The sequence below is a fragment of the Oncorhynchus keta genome, chromosome 14 (genome assembly GCF_023373465.1).
Source record: "Oncorhynchus keta strain PuntledgeMale-10-30-2019 chromosome 14, Oket_V2, whole genome shotgun sequence".
Taxonomy (NCBI): domain Eukaryota; kingdom Metazoa; phylum Chordata; class Actinopteri; order Salmoniformes; family Salmonidae; genus Oncorhynchus; species Oncorhynchus keta.
In genome coordinates, this window is record NC_068434.1 from 70,984,263 (window position 1) to 71,001,141 (window position 16,879).

General features: G+C 45.1%; 1 protein-coding gene across 50 annotated transcripts in view; it reads right to left on the bottom strand.

The window, feature by feature from the left end:
- LOC118393934 (dysbindin domain-containing protein 1-like) overlaps window positions 1-16,879 on the bottom strand; it is a 36,691-nt gene that overhangs the window by 6,896 nt on the left and 12,916 nt on the right. For all 50 annotated transcript variants that reach the window (XM_052462356.1, XM_052462369.1, XM_052462357.1 and 47 more), the window contains exon 3: window positions 8,353-8,490. In XM_052462356.1, coding sequence (XP_052318316.1) covers window positions 8,353-8,490 — 138 coding nt within the window. The remainder of the gene's footprint in view (window positions 1-8,352; window positions 8,491-16,879) is intronic.

A 16,879-nucleotide genomic window follows, 5' to 3' on the forward strand; every position in this document is an offset into this window, starting at 1 on the left:
GCCCCTTCTCCATGCGTTGACCATCCCCCTTCGATGGTAGCAGATTTGAAGGCAGCAAAAGGGTATATTCTACTGTATATTGCAATGAGACCACCTAGCTAGTGACTATCTCTGGTAAAGTGGTGACAGTAAGAGCTGCAGTGTCCTCTCTCTATCCTCCTGTGTCATCACAAGGTGTGACTGTCAGAGCCTGGGCTCTCCCGGAGACACCGTAGAGGAGATGACTCACTTCCACACAGATCTGGGATCAGCTTTCCCTCCCCCTATACTAATCTTAACCATTGGGGGCACAAAATTGGCCATAGATCAGTGTCTAGGGGCAACTGTATTCTACTGCCTCACTCCTCCTCGGATGAGTTTTAAGGTGGTCAAAGTGATCCTGGGGTGTGTAGTTTAAAAATGATCGTTGAGGTGATAATGGTCATAATGGGCATTGTAGTCTCTGTAGAGATCTGGTATGTCATCTCTTGTTATATATCTATTTCACATACACAGAGAAGATGCAGATACTGACTGTACAGAGGGGTGGGGGCCTACCAATGCAGCTGTACACATTTAGCTTATCTAATTTGTTGTCCTCCCTTTTTCCTCTGGTCTTCCCTCACTTCTCTAACTCTCTCTGGCCTTGATCCCTCCATCCCCTCCTCATCCCTTCATCCCTCCATCCCCTCCTCATCCCCCCATCCCCCCAACCCCTCCATTTCTTCTGACCATCTCATCTGCCAACTCTGATCCCTGGGCTGGCAGGTGTCCAAAACACAAGTGCCCACACAGCTTCCATTACCCCTGTCTGTCCAGTATACAGTTAAAGAGGAGAGGAGAGAAATTAAAATAAAATAAAGGAAAGGAAAAGAGGTAAAACAGAAGAAGATAAGAGGAATACATAAAGCATGTGTAAGTGTGCAGTCATTTTGTTTAAGGCCTGATGATGATAACAGTATCTACAGCTCAGGAGAGTCCTGGCCTTGTATCCAGCTGAGAACAGTAAATAATTCAGGACTGCATTCAGAGTGAACTCCCTCAGCCTCCCCTATCTTCCTTTCCTCCTCCCCTTCAGTTTCCCACACAAACCAATCCCACTCTCCCCCTGGCCTTCCCCTCCTCTTCCTCCCCACTCTCCTTTTACCTTTGACTAACCCTCCATTCACCCTCTTCCCCAACAGCCTCTCTCACCTTCTCCTCCACCCGCTTTTCCCCAACCCATCTACCCCCCCAACTCACCCTCTCCTTTTCCCCACGGCTTTACACTGACTGAAATGACTTCCTCCTGCCTACTGACCTAGGTTCACGACACACTCCTATGGAATACCCAGGACTACTACAGTCTACATATTATGCACATTATCCACCCATACATTCCCTTCATGTAGCCATGTCAAGGTCTTTAGATCCTTTCAACTTGATAAGCAGTTAGACAATCCATTTACTGTACAAGCAAGCCACCTTCTTCCTTCACTGTAATACACTCTATACCTCTGGCTACAGAGCTTGTTATTTATCATTAGAGCAGGTGGTGATACTGAAGGAGCTTTAAGGGAACACAGATATAACAAGGAAGTAACAGAACAGCTGGATCTCACAGCTGAGATGTGTCCTGTACTCCCTGGGTAAGGTAACACCAACCCCTGATAAACAAGTCCCTCTTTCTCACACACACACACACACACACACACACACACACACACACACACACACACACACACACACACACACACACACACACACACACACACACACACACACACACACACACACACACACACACACACACACGCCTGGACACTGGGGAGATGCTGTACAGTCTGGATAGTCTGGACACTGGGGAGCAGCTGTACAGTCTGGATAGTCTGGCATGGACAGTGGGGAGCAGCTGTACAGTCTGGATAGTCTGGCCTGGACACTGGGGAGCAGCTGTACAGTCTGGATAGTCTGGACACTGGGGAGCAGCTGTACAGTCTGGATAGTATGGACACTGGGGTGTAGCTGTACAGTCTGGATAGTATGGCCTGGACAGTGGGGAGCAGCTGTACAGTCTGGATAGTATGGCCTGGACACTGGGGAGCAGCTGTACAGTCTGGATAGTATGGCCTGGACACTGGGGAGCAGCTGTACAGTGTGGATAGTCTGGACACTGGGGAGCAGCTGTACAGTCTGGATAGTCTGGCATGGACACTGGGGAGCAGCTGTACAGTCTGGATAGTATGGCCTGGACACTGGGGAGCAGCTGTACAGTCTGGATAGTCTGGACACTGGGGAGCAGCTGTACAGTCTGGATAGTCTGGACAATGGGGAGCAGCTGTACAGTCTGGATAGTATGGCCTGGACACTGGGGAGCAGCTGTACAGTCTGGATAGTATGGCCTGGACACTGGGGAGCAGCTGTACAGTCTGGATAGTCTGGCCTGGACACTGGGGAGCAGCTGTACAGTCTGGATAGTCTGGCATGGACACTGGGGAGCAGCTGTACAGTCTGGATAGTATGGCCTGGACATTGGGGAGCAGCTGTACAGTCTGGATAGTCTGGACTGGACACTGGGGAGCAGCTGTACAGTCTGGATAGTATGGCCTGGACACTGGGGAGCAGCTGTGCAGTCTGGATAGTCTGGACACTGGGGAGCAGCTGTACAGTCTGTATAGTCTGGACACTGGGGAGCAGCTGTACAGTCTGGATAGTATGGCCTGGACACTGGGGTGTAGCTGTACAGTCTGGATAGTCTGGACTGGACACTGGGGAGCAGCTGTACAGTCTGGATAGTCTGGCATGGACACTGGGGAGCAGCTGTACAGTCTGGATAGTATGGACTGGACACTGGGGAGCAGCTGTACAGTCTGGATAGTCTGGCCTGGACACTGGGGAGCAGCTGTACAGTCTGGATAGTCTGGCATGGACACTGGGGAGCAGCTGTACAGTCTGGATAGTATGGCCTGGACACTGGGGTGTAGCTGTACAGTCTGGATAGTCTGGACACTGGGGAGCAGCTGTGCAGTCTGGATAGTCTGGACACTGGGGTGTAGCTGTACAGTCTGGATAGTCTGGCATGGACACTGGGGAGCAGCTGTACAGTCTGGATAGTATGGCCTGGACACTGGGGTGTAGCTGTACAGTCTGGATAGTCTGGCATGGACACTGGGGAGCAGCTGTACAGTCTGGATAGTCTGGACACTGGGGAGCAGCTGTACAGTCTGGATAGTCTGGACACTGGGGAGCAGCTGTACAGTCTGGATAGTATGGCCTGGACACTGGGGAGCAGCTGTACAGTCTGGATAGTATGGCCTGGACACTGGGGTGTAGCTGTACAGTCTGGATAGTCTGGCATGGACACTGGGGAGCAGCTGTACAGTCTGGATAGTATGGCCTGGACACTGGGGAGCAGCTGTACAGTCTGGATAGTCTGGCATGGACACTGGGGAGCAGCTGTACAGTCTGGATAGTATGGCCTGGACACTGGGGTGTAGCTGTACAGTCTGGATAGTCTGGCATGGACACTGGGGAGCAGCTGTACAGTCTGGATAGTCTGGACTGGACACTGGGGAGCAGCTGTACAGTCTGGATAGTCTGGCCTGGACACTGGGAAGCAGCTGTACAGTCTGGCCTGGACACTGGGGAGCAGCTGTACAGTCTGGATAGTCTGGCATGGACACTGGGGAGCAGCTGTACAGTCTGGATAGTATGGCATGGACACTGGGGAGCAGCTGTACAGTCTGGATAGTCTGGCCTGGACACTGGGGAGCAGCTGTACAGTCTGGATAGTCTGGCATGGACACTGGGGAGCAGCCGTACAGTCTGGATAGTCTGGACTGGACACTAGAGAGCAGCTGTAGTCGTTAGTCATGCATGTGTGTATGAGTGTGTGTGTGTTTGCAAGGGTATGTGTATCTCTGTATCCCTTCTTGATTCCGCACGCAAAACACACTCATATCTGAGCACATTGTACCACTGCTGGAGTGAGTCAGAGTGTCACTGTCTGATCTATGAGTGGGAAATAGAGAAAACACCAGCCAATGACAAAGCACTTTGAGCTACTTGGCAATGAAGATAGGATGCAAACCAGCATACATCTACTGAATGCAGACACAGCGAGGGAAAAAAGTATTTGATCCCCTGCTGATTTTGTACATTTGTCCACTGACAAATAATTGATCAGTCTATAAATTTAATGGTAGGTTTATTTGAACAGTGAGAGACAGAATAACAACAAAAAAATCCAGAAAAAACGCATGTCAAAAATGTCTGTAGATCGCAGTGGAGGAAGACCAACTTTATCCAATTCAACATAATATAAAGGGGCATACGTACGGTTACATACAGTGCATTCGGAAAGTATTCAGACCCCTTGACCTTTTACACATTTTGTTATGTTACAGACTTCTAAAATTGATCAAATAGTTATTTTCCTTTGTCAATCAACACACAATACCCCATAATGACAAAGCAAAAACAGATTTTAGACATTTTTGTAAATGTATTAAATATAAAAAACTGAAATATCACATTTACATAAGTATACAGACCCTTTACTCAGTACTTTGTTGAAGCACCTTTGGCAGCGATTACAGCCTTGAGTCTTTTTGAGTATTACGCTTCAAGCTTGGCACACCTGTATTTGGGGAGTTTTTACCATTCTTCTCTGCAGATCATCTCAAGCTCTGTCAGGTTGGATGGGGAGTGTTGCTGTACAGCTATTTTCAGGTCTCTCCAGAGATGTTCAATCGGGTTCAAGTCCGGGCTCTGGCTGGGCCACTCATGGATATTCAGAGACTTGTCCCGAAGCGACTGCTGCGTTGTCTTGGCTGTGTGCTTAGGATGACTAGTCTCCCAGTCCCTGCCTTTGAAAAACATCCCCACAGCATGATGCTGCCACCACCATGCTTCATCGTAGGGATGGTGCCAGGTTTCCTCCAGACATAACGCTTGGCATTTAGGCCAAAGAGTTCAATCTTGGTTTCATCAGACCAGAGAAGCTTGTTTCTCATCATCTGAGAGTCCTTTAGGTGTCTTTTGGCAAACTACAAGTGGGCAGTCATGTGCCTTTTACTGAGGAGTGGTTTCCGTCTTGCTACTCTACCCTAAAAGCCTGATTGTTTGAGTGCTGCAGTGATGGTTGTCCTTCTGGAAGGTTATTCTGTCTCCATAGAGGAACTCTGGAGCTCTGTCAGAGTGACCATCAGGTTCTTGGTCACCTCCCTGACCAAGCCCCTTCTCCGCCGATTGCTCAGTTTGGCCGGGCGGACAGCTCTAGGAAGAGTCTCGCTTCTTCCATTTAAGAATGATGGAGGCCACTGTGTTCTTGGGGACTTTCAATTCTGCATAATTTTTGGGTACCCTTCTCTCGATCTATGCCTCGACACAATCCTGCCTCGGAGCTCTATGGACAATTTTATTGTCCGATTCGTCAGTAAAACTGCTGCACTATATACAGAGGCTATAGCTGGATGGCTGGGGATATACTGTTGTTCTTCCTGTGAGTTTTATGGCTGTGGTGCTCACAGCACAAGCCCTGTGGTGAGGTCCTGCCGTCAGGACCAGGATATCTGGCATATTCACTGGAGCTCAGGGAGCCATCAGTCTCTTGTGGAGAAATGGGAAACCTTGCTGCGGTGGAGAGGGAATCACCACCTCTCATGTATTTCTCTTTCATGTTTCTCCATCCCTCCCTCCCTCCCTCCCTCCCGCTCCCCTTTTTTAATGCTCCCTATCCCTCTCCCCTCTCTGCCCCTCTCTGTCACTAGGGGTCCCCAGCACACTGATCTACCTAGTCAGGTGCCTCCTCCTCCTCCCCCTCAGCGGGATTATTCTAGGAGGAGGTTTTGGGGTACAGCACAATGCAGTGATTAAAGCAGCCTGAGAGTTGTGTGTGTGTGTGTGTGTGTGTGCGTGCGTGTGTGTGTGTGTGTGTGTGTGTGTGTGTGTGTGTGTGTGTGTGTGTGTGTGTGTGTGTGTGTGTGTGTGTGTGTGTGTGTGTGTGTGTGTGCGTGCGTGCGTGCGTGCGTGCGTGCGTGCGTGCGTGCGTGCGTGCGTGCAAAAACAGACTTGGTTGACTTTCTGTGTAATGAAAATAAAATGTGTCTCCTTGCCTATGACAGACGTGTTTGGGAAACTGAACGAACTGAACGCAGGCATGCAGGGGAAATACAAACACCTTCTACAGATGAGTGACCCAATCAGAGGAAAGGATTCTTATTGGAGAGAGTCATTCAAAAGTGAACCATGCCCCCTTCCCTTCCCCTTTTAACAGAAAACAGCATCAGTAAGTGTACCACACAAGTGATGACTACTCACCTCCAACACTTGGAAGAGCACTTTGGCACCTACTTCTCAATCCATTTGACTGTGATCCTTGCTCAATTGACATGCTGGTAAGGGAAATTGAATGGCTGATTAAGCTGTCATTCACAGATCACTACAGAGGAGTTTTGGTTCCTGACTCAAAGGGAATAAATACTCTGCCATCTCCCTCTGACATTGATGCTGCATTCAAAACAACTGGGAATTCCGACTTCAGTGCGATCAAGTGAACTGGGAACTGAAAAAATGAGCTCTGACTGGAAAAAGATTGTTTTGAATTGTCATCCAACTCGGAATTCCAACTCTGGAACTCTGGCCTCTTAGAGCTCTGACTTTCCGACCTGAAGATCACTGACATCATTATTTGACCTTGTTTTTTTCTGAGTTCCCACTTGTCTTAAAAGCACCATTAAACTCATGGTACCCTTTGCCAACTTATATATGTATGAAGCTGGATTCTGTGCTCACGTCTGCATTATAACCAAATATCGGTCCAGGTTGGATGTGACAGCAGAAATGAGGTGCGCACTGTCGAACGTGTCCCCGGACTTTGAGATACTCCGACGCCACATGCATCAAGTACATCCATCTCGTTATTGGTAGTGAGAAAAGATACATTATGTCAGACTAATTTGCAGTTGACTGTCATAGCCCCACATAAAATGTATGTGATGGTGAGTTGAGAAGACAATCAAAAATAATGTTAGAATGTTTTTTTTGACTGCCATAACTTTTTTATTTGGGGCTAACATTGGCTGTTAATTACATATTTATTTTCACATGGTTGGGGTCGTGAGAATTTTCCACTATCAAAATGTGGTTGTGGGACAAAAAAGTTTTGGAACCCCTGAAAGGTCAGACAAGGCACAATACCTCTTTATGGGGAGTAATGTGATAAATTGGCATGGGTCAATCCTGGGGGTAAGGAGAAGGAGTGTGGGTGATGTCTAAGCAAGATTGCTGTATTTCTTAAAGTGCACCTTTGTGAGGTCATTTTAATATCCCGCACATAGAGCCGAACATAGCTCTCTGTGGTTCCCCATGCATAAGTTTAGAACAGGTGTATTGTAAAGTGAACATCTGAGTACTGTTCCCAAGTCAGCTCCTGAGAGTGCACACATATCTCTTCTTAAGAGAGATGAGGTGAGAGTGTGAGCGTAAAGCATTTGAACAGAGTGATGATGTGGAGCTCTATGAGGATCGTTCTGCCTCTCAGCAGGAAACATGTGGCTATGGATCATAAGTAATACATTGGATGGATTTCCTGCTTCCTCTGATTGTGAGGAGGGCGGTTTGCTGGGCCTAAACGCGTCCCTGATCACAGGTTAATCAGACTCCCCTCTAACTAATGCTAATTAGCACTATGCTACAGTAGTCTATTGTGCCCAGCCTGGGATCTGGTGCCAATAACTATCAACATTGACATGGGCATAAACTGAAATGAGAATCTCCCAGAGACGCATAACAGGAATATACTGTATCTTGGTCAATATCACAAAATATAGAGAACTGCTTGAATTGCAGTAAGAATTGAGAGGAAGGTTCAATCCAATGTGCTGCTGAAGTTGTATTGGGTTCTCCCATGTGTCCCTTTCCCTGCAGCCAAAGAGAACACAATTATAAGCTTTTTATTAGAGTGCTCTATAGACCCGGCACACACACACACACACACACACACACACACACACACACACACACACACACACACACACACACACACACACACACACACACACACACACACACACACACACACACACACACACACACACACACACACACACACACACACACACACACTTGCTATTAGCTAAACCTTTTAGATGTTGATGTAATGGGGTCGTATACTACAGAATGGGTTGATATGTGAATGAGTCTGTCTAGTGGACAGAGTTTTTAGGTCATTTGGGTAATGCTTCCCTCAAAGCGAACAAAGACAATGTTTTAGCCAGTCCATCACACTAGGGTTGTCTTGGTTAGAAAACACAGGGGTTGTCAAATCCACCATTCAATGGTTAATGAAATGAGTAGATTGATTGGTTAATTGGTTGATTAAAATGGTCTAACCTGCTGGGGACTCGTTGTGGTTCTCCTCATCAGAGTCAGCGAACACCTCAGCCAGCTCCTGGTCAGACATGTCGGTTAGCTCTGTCAGGTCCAGGAGGTCAAAGTGCACCTCCAGGGAGGACACGCTGCTCAGAGGCTCTGCAGGGTCAGAGAGAGAGGAAATTAGTAAGGTCATAGTTATGGACTGATATGGAGTAGCTGGTGGGTTTTATGATAAACTGAATAACAACCCAGTAGATGTGTAATATCTCACTACAACTCAATGCTGTCTACACAACTTACCCAGAACACCCCCTCCGCCACATATACATACACAACCCCCACACCCCCCTGACCCTCCCTCACATTCTCAGCGCCCCCTGGTGTGGAACTTATCTCTTGTGTTGTTTTGATGCTCTGAGCCATACTGCAATAGAAAGATAAAAACAAGTCCTCTCTTTTATCTGCTTCACAGAGAGACAGCTGGGCTTTGTGTGCTGAGCTGTCCTGTGGAAGAGATATGGGTCTCTGTGTCAGAATGATACCATTCTAAACAGCCAATGTTTAACTGGAGCATCCGGACAAGGGCCAGAGATGCCAGAAATAACATGGTTAGACTGTTCCTTCTCCTCGCCCTCTGTCCTGAATGTATGGCACCTGTTATTGATTCCAAAAGTCCCCAATACCCCAGACCCTGCTCCAATGTCTATTGATACCCCAGACCCTGCTCCAATGTATATTGATACCCCAGACCCTGCTCCAATGTCTATTGATACACCAGACCCTGCTCCAATGTCTATTGATACCCCAGACCCTGCTCCAATGTCTATTGATACCCCAGACCCTGCTCCAATGTATATTGATACCCCAGACCCTGCTCCAATGTCTATTGATACACCAGACCCTGCTCCAATGTCTATTGATACACCAGACCCTGCTCCAATGTCTATTGATACCCCAGACCCTGCTCCAATGTCTATTGATACACCAGACCCTGCTCCAATGTCTATTGATACACCAGACCCTGCTCCAATGTCTATTGATACCCCAGACCCTGCTCCAATGTCTATTGATACACCAGACCCTGCTCCAATGTCTATTGATACACCAGACCCTGCTCCAATGTCTATTGATACCCCAGACCCTGCTCCAATGTCTATTGATACCCCAGACCCTGCTCCAATGTCTATTGATACCCCAGACCCTGCTCCAATGTCTATTGATACACCAGACCCTGCTCCAATGTCTATTGATACACCAGACCCTGCTCCAATGTCTATTGATACACCAGACCCTGATCCAATGTCTATTGATACCCCAGACCCTGCTCCAATGTCTATTGATACCCCAGACCCTGCTCCAATGTCTATTGATACACCAGACCCTGCTCCAATGTCTATTGATACCCCAGACCCTGCTCCAATGTCTATTGATACACCAGACCCTGCTCCAATGTCTATTGATACACCAGACCCTGCTCCAATGTCTATTGATACACCAGACCCTGCTCCAATGTCTATTGATACCCCAGACCCTGCTCCAATGTCTATTGATACACCAGACCCTGCTCCAATGTCTATTGATACACCAGACCCTGCTCCAATGTCTATTGATACCCCAGACCCTGCTCCAATGTCTATTGATACCCCAGACCCTGCTCCAATGTCTATTGATACACCAGACCCTGCTCCAATGTCTATTGATACCCCAGACCCTGCTCCAATGTCTATTGATACACCAGACCCTGCTCCAATGTCTATTGATACACCAGACCCTGCTCCAATGTCTATTGATACACCAGACCCTGCTCCAATGTCTATTGATACCCCAGACCCTGCTCCAATGTCTATTGATACACCAGACCCTGCTCCAATGTCTATTGATACACCAGACCCTGCTCCAATGTCTATTGATACACCAGACCCTGCTCCAATGTCTATTGATACACCAGACCCTGCTCCAATGTCTATAGATGCAGCACGACTGTGCCGTTAATATGTACTGTTTTTATTCACGTTAAAATAAGAGCATGACAGTCCCAACATTCCACACTGGCAGCATTCATGCAGTATGGCAATTAAATGTATATGCTTTGCAAGGCATCTATGGAGTGTTACAGTCCCATGCTTGTCTGACACAATGCTTTGGGCTGGGTGGAGCTGGCATTCTTTAGCGATCATGGGTGAGGCATAACGGCTGACTGTGTGCTCTATGTGGTGTTAATAGTAAGAGACTGTATGTACTTCATGTGTGTGTGTGTTTATGTATGTGTGTGTGTTTATGTATGTGCTGTGGAGGCGTATCTCTGAACACTTTTCCAGTATTTTTGGCTTGTGATTGGGTGTATATAGCCGTGTGTCTGAGTGTAGAGAGAGAGCGGGGGTGGATGGTTTTTAAGGATACCGTTTCCCAGCTGATTTCTCTCTACCAGCCAGGCAGTATACTGCAACAGGGTGGATCACAGCCCTCTCGTCAACACTCCTTTGTTCCGCAGCTGCACAGCCCCATTCTCTCACTGCTCTCTCACTCTCCTGATAAATATAGCACAGACATTGATTTAAGAAGATAAAAACCTTTAACCATATTATTATAAGTCAGAGAGAGTTGATGATCATGCTAAATCATAATCCTGCTGGTGGCTCTGCTGTATTTCACACATTGTGAGGAGACATGGGCAGAGTTACACTGACGATTTGAGATGGACAATTTCATTGGGTGCCAGTAGTTCCCAGACAATTGAATTCTACAATATAAATCGTCCTCAACAATGGATTAAAGTGAGCTCAAATATAGCCATCTCTGCTCCAACTCCTTTCCACCTGGAATTTGGAAGTTCTTCCTGGTAAGCCCTTCTGTGGATTACAGTATTATTGTCACTGAATGATTGGTGCCAACATGAATGATGGTTTGCCAAACTCTATATACCTTTGGCTCTTACAGTCAGTGGTGGCCTTGCTTTGCCTGGGATACCCTGCTACTCACAACAACACATGTCTACAACAAGAGACATTTTGTACAGTACTTGATGAAAATTACAATATAAAATCCTCCAACAATCTCTGTTGTCTTGTTCCTCTGTACCAGACCTGTCCACAGACAGTATAAATACTGATTACATCTGCCTGTGTGTTCCAGACACTAGCTCCAATGAGAGGAGATGTGAAGGGACAAGTGGAACGGGAGAGGAGAGGAGAAGGAGTGGGAGACAGTAGAGATGAGAGGAACGCCATCTTACATGGAAAAGCACACAACTGACCTTAGATCCGTATAGATGGAGAGACTACGGGTCAGTCAGTGTGTGTCTGAGGGGTTAACTGAACTCCACAGCATCAGCTGAACCATATGCAGTGATAAAGGCCTGATTAGCATTATGGGATGTCAAGAGCTCTGTCTCCATGGTGTGCTAACTATTTCCTCAGAGTAAATCTCTACAGGCCTGCTTGGTTCACTTGGCTAATCTAAAGTTGAACGATTCACCGACTGTTTGTTCCACCTGCCCCGGTTTCTGGAAGGATGTAGACTGTGGTGTGAGGGGATGTCAGAGGCTCGTCTCATAGCAGGCTGTTGCTGATTACTGCTGAGGTGTGGTGGTTACTCAGGTGCTTACATCCAGGTGGATCTGTTCCAGTCTACCTACAGAGGAGGAGTAGCTGTAAACTTCAGAGACAGATGCTGCCTGATGAAGCGCTCCGGACCTGCCTGTCTGACCAATGTTTCTCCCTCCTCACTGAACCATCCACAAGCTACTCCTGTACTTACTGTATCATCATCCAGCTGTGGAAGACCATCTCTCATGAACTGCCAGCTCCCTGAATGATTTTTGTATGTTTTTTTAAAGCGAGATTCTGTATGAAAAGCGCTATATAAAATAAAGGATTATATTATTAATCAACTGAATCCATTTACCATTCTTCAGATGCACTGCATCAAAAAAAGCCCATCTCTGTAAAAAATATTTAGTATTTAGTTGGTTGTGACGTGCATTAATGTAGCAATATTTACCAGCGTGGATGGCATGGGCTTATAAGGTCAATTAGATATAATGGTGTGAAATGGTTGGAGTAGCCGAGCACAAACACGCTACACAGGGAATTGAATTGGACATGACTGTATTAAGCAGAGCCATTAGATCTGTGCAGGCCAGGCTCTCCAACTACCTGATCAGATATAAAGCTGGTCTGCTCACCCACGTTACGGCTTTAATAAAAGGCATTACCGAAGCCTGTCAGGCGTAACAGCATGACATTAGCATCGCTCAGACTCTGAGGCTGAGATAACACAAGGCTAAAAAGGTCATGATAGCCATAGCAGCGGACCTGAAAGAAGCAACACCTGCCCCATATTGGTTTTGATGGGGGAAATGAAAGAGCCTGTGTCCACATACAGTCTCACCACAGCAGCAGAGCAGCTCTGATTCTGAATGAAGCCCTGGTATGTGGCATGGTTTAGGCTATATTCTAGCCATTAGACTAGATTCTGAGCAAGCTGGATAATGAAATGTGCCCATGCATATTTTAATAAGTCTACAAAATCTATTATATGGAGGGTTCTGTCGTACTCTAATACCCCCATACTGTATTCTACTTCATCAGTACTCTAATACCCCCATACTGTATTCTACTTCATCAGTACTCTAATACCCCCATACTGTATTCTACTTCATCAGTACTCTAATACCCCCATACTGTATTCTACTTCATCAGTACTCTAATACCCCCATACTGTATTCTACTTCATCAGTACTCTAATACCCCCATACTGTATTCTACTTCATCAGTACTCTAATACCCCCATACTGTATTCTACTTCATCAGTACTCTAATACCCCCATACTGTATTCTACTTCATCAGTACTCTAATACCCCCATACTGTATTCTACTTCATCAGTACTCTAATACCCCCATACTGTATTCTACTTCATCAGTACTCTAATACCCCCATACTGTATTCTACTTCATCAGTACTCTAATACCCCCATACTGTATTCTACTTCATCAGTACTCTAATACCCCCATACTGTATTCTACTTCATCAGTACTCTAATACCCCCATACTGTATTCTACTTCATCAGTACTCTAATACCCCCATACTGTATTCTACTTCATCAGTACTCTAATACCCCCATACTGTATTCTACTTCATCAGTACTCTAATACCCCCCCCCATACTGTATTCTACTTCATCAGTACTCTAATACCCCCATACTGTATTCTACTTCATCAGTACTCTAATACCCCCATACTGTATTCTACTTCATCAGTACTCTAATACCCCCATACTGTATTCTACTTCATCAGTACTCTAATACCCCCATACTGTATTCTACTATTCTACTTCATCAGTACTCTAATACCCCCATACTGTATTCTACTTCATCAGTACTCTAATACCCCCATACTGTATTCTACTTCATCAGTACTCTAATACCCCCATACTGTATTCTACTTCATCAGTACTCTAATACCCCCATACTGTATTCTACTTCATCAGTACTCTAATACCCCCATACTGTATTCTACTTCATCAGTACTCTAATGCCCCCATACTGTATTCTACTTCATCAGTACTCTAATACCCCCATACTGTATTCTACTTCATCAGTACTCTAATACCCCCATACTGTATTCTACTTCATCAGTACTCTAATGCCCCCATACTGTATTCTACTTCATCAGTACTCTAATACCCCCATACTGTATTCTACTTCATCAGTACTCTAATACCCCCATACTGTATTCTACTTCATCAGTACTCTAATACCCCCATACTGTATTCTACTTCATCAGTACTCTAATACCCCCATACTGTATTCTACTTCATCAGTACTCTAATACCCCATACTGTATTCTACTTCATCAGTACTCTAATACCCCCATACTGTATTCTACTTCATCAGTACTCTAATACCCCCATACTGTATTCTACTTCATCAGTACTCTAATACCCCCATACTGTATTCTACTTCATCAGTACTCTAATACCCCCATACTGTATTCTACTTCATCAGTACTCTAATGCCCCCATACTGTATTCTACTTCATCAGTACTCTAATACCCCCATACTGTATTCTACTTCATCAGTACTCTAATACCCCCATACTGTATTCTACTTCATCAGTACTCTAATACCCCCATACTGTATTCTACTTCATCAGTACTCTAATACCCCCATACTGTATTCTACTTCATCAGTACTCTAATACCCCCATACTGTATTCTACTTCATCAGTACTCTAATACCCCCATACTGTATTCTACTTCATCAGTACTCTAATACCCCCATACTGTATTCTACTTCATCAGTACTCTAATACCCCCATACTGTATTCTACTTCATCAGTACTCTAATACCCCCATACTGTATTCTACTTCATCAGTACTCTAATACCCCCATACTGTATTCTACTTCATCAGTACTCTAATACCCCCATACTGTATTCTACTTCATCAGTACTCTAATACCCCCATACTGTATTCTACTTCATCAGTACTCTAATACCCCCATACTGTATTCTACTTCATCAGTACTCTAATACCCCATACTGTATTCTACTTCATCAGTACTCTAATACCCCCATACTGTATTCTACTTCATCAGTACTCTAATACCCCATACTGTATTCTACTTCATCAGTACTCTAATACCCCCATACTGTATTCTACTTCATCAGTACTCTAATACCCCCATACTGTATTCTACTTCATCAGTACTCTAATACCCCCATACTGTATTCTACTTCATCAGTACTCTAATACCCCCATACTGTATTCTACTTCATCAGTACTCTAATACCCCCATACTGTATTCTACTTCATCAGTACTCTAATACCCCCATACTGTATTCTACTTCATCAGTACTCTAATACCCCCATACTGTATTCTACTTCATCAGTACTCTAATACCCCCATACTGTATTCTACTTCATCAGTACTCTAATACCCCCATACTGTATTCTACTTCATCAGTACTCTAATACCCCATACTGTATTCTACTTCATCAGTACTCTAATACCCCCATACTGTATTCTACTTCATCAGTACTCTAATACCCCCATACTGTATTCTACTTCATCAGTACTCTAATACCCCCATACTGTATTCTACTTCATCAGTGCTCTAATCATCCCCCATACTGTATTCTACTTCATCAGTACTCTAATACCCCCATACTGTATTCTACTTCATCAGTACTCTAATACCCCCATACTGTATTCTACTTCATCAGTACTCTAATACCCCCATACTGTATTCTACTTCATCAGTACTCTAATACCCCCATACTGTATTCTACTTCATCAGTACTCTAATACCCCCATACTGTATTCTACTTCATCAGTACTCTAATACCCCCATACTGTATTCTACTTCATCAGTACTCTAATACCCCCATACTGTATTCTACTTCATCAGTACTCTAATACCCCCATACTGTATTCTACTTCATCAGTACTCTAATACCCCCATACTGTATTCTACTTCATCAGTACTCTAATACCCCCATACTGTATTCTACTTCATCAGTACTCTAATACCCCCATACTGTATTCTACTTCATCAGTACTCTAATACCCCCATACTGTATTCTACTTCATCAGTACTCTAATACCCCCATACTGTATTCTACTTCATCAGTACTCTAATACCCCCATACTGTATTCTACTTCATCAGTACTCTAATACCCCCATACTGTATTCTACTTCATCAGTACTCTAATACCCCCATACTGTATTCTACTTCATCAGTACTCTAATACCCCCATACTGTATTCTACTTCATCAGTACTCTAATACCCCCATACTGTATTCTACTTCATCAGTACTCTAATACCCCCATACTGTATTCTACTTCATCAGTACTCTAATACCCCCATACTGTATTCTACTTCATCAGTACTCTAATACCCCCATACTGTATTCTACTTCATCAGTACTCTAATACCCCCATACTGTATTCTACTTCATCAGTACTCTAATACCCCCATACTGTATTCTACTTCATCAGTACTCTAATACCCCCATACTGTATTCTACTTCATCAGTACTCTAATACCCCCATACTGTATTCTACTTCATCAGTACTCTAATACCCCCATACTGTATTCTACTTCATCAGTACTCTAATACCCCCATACTGTATTCTACTTCATCAGTACTCTAATACCCCCATACTGTATTCTACTTCATCAGTACTCTAATACCCCCATACTGTATTCTACTTCATCAGTACTCTAATACCCCCATACTGTATTCTACTTCATCAGTACTCTAATACCCCCATACTGTATTCTACTTCATCAGTACTCTAATACCCCCATACTGTATTCTACTTCATCAGTACTCTAAGCCGACACACCCTCAGGGCATATCAGGTGCAACCCCCCTGAGAAAATGATTTGGGTTTAAGAATATATTGAGGGATGGAGGGGAAGTGTGAATATGGAAGAGGAATGTAGGGTACAATGTTTGTGTGTGTGTGTGTGTGTGTGGTAGGGAGGGAGGGGAGGGAGGGAGGGAGGGAGGGAGGGAGGGAGGGAGTTCTCCCCA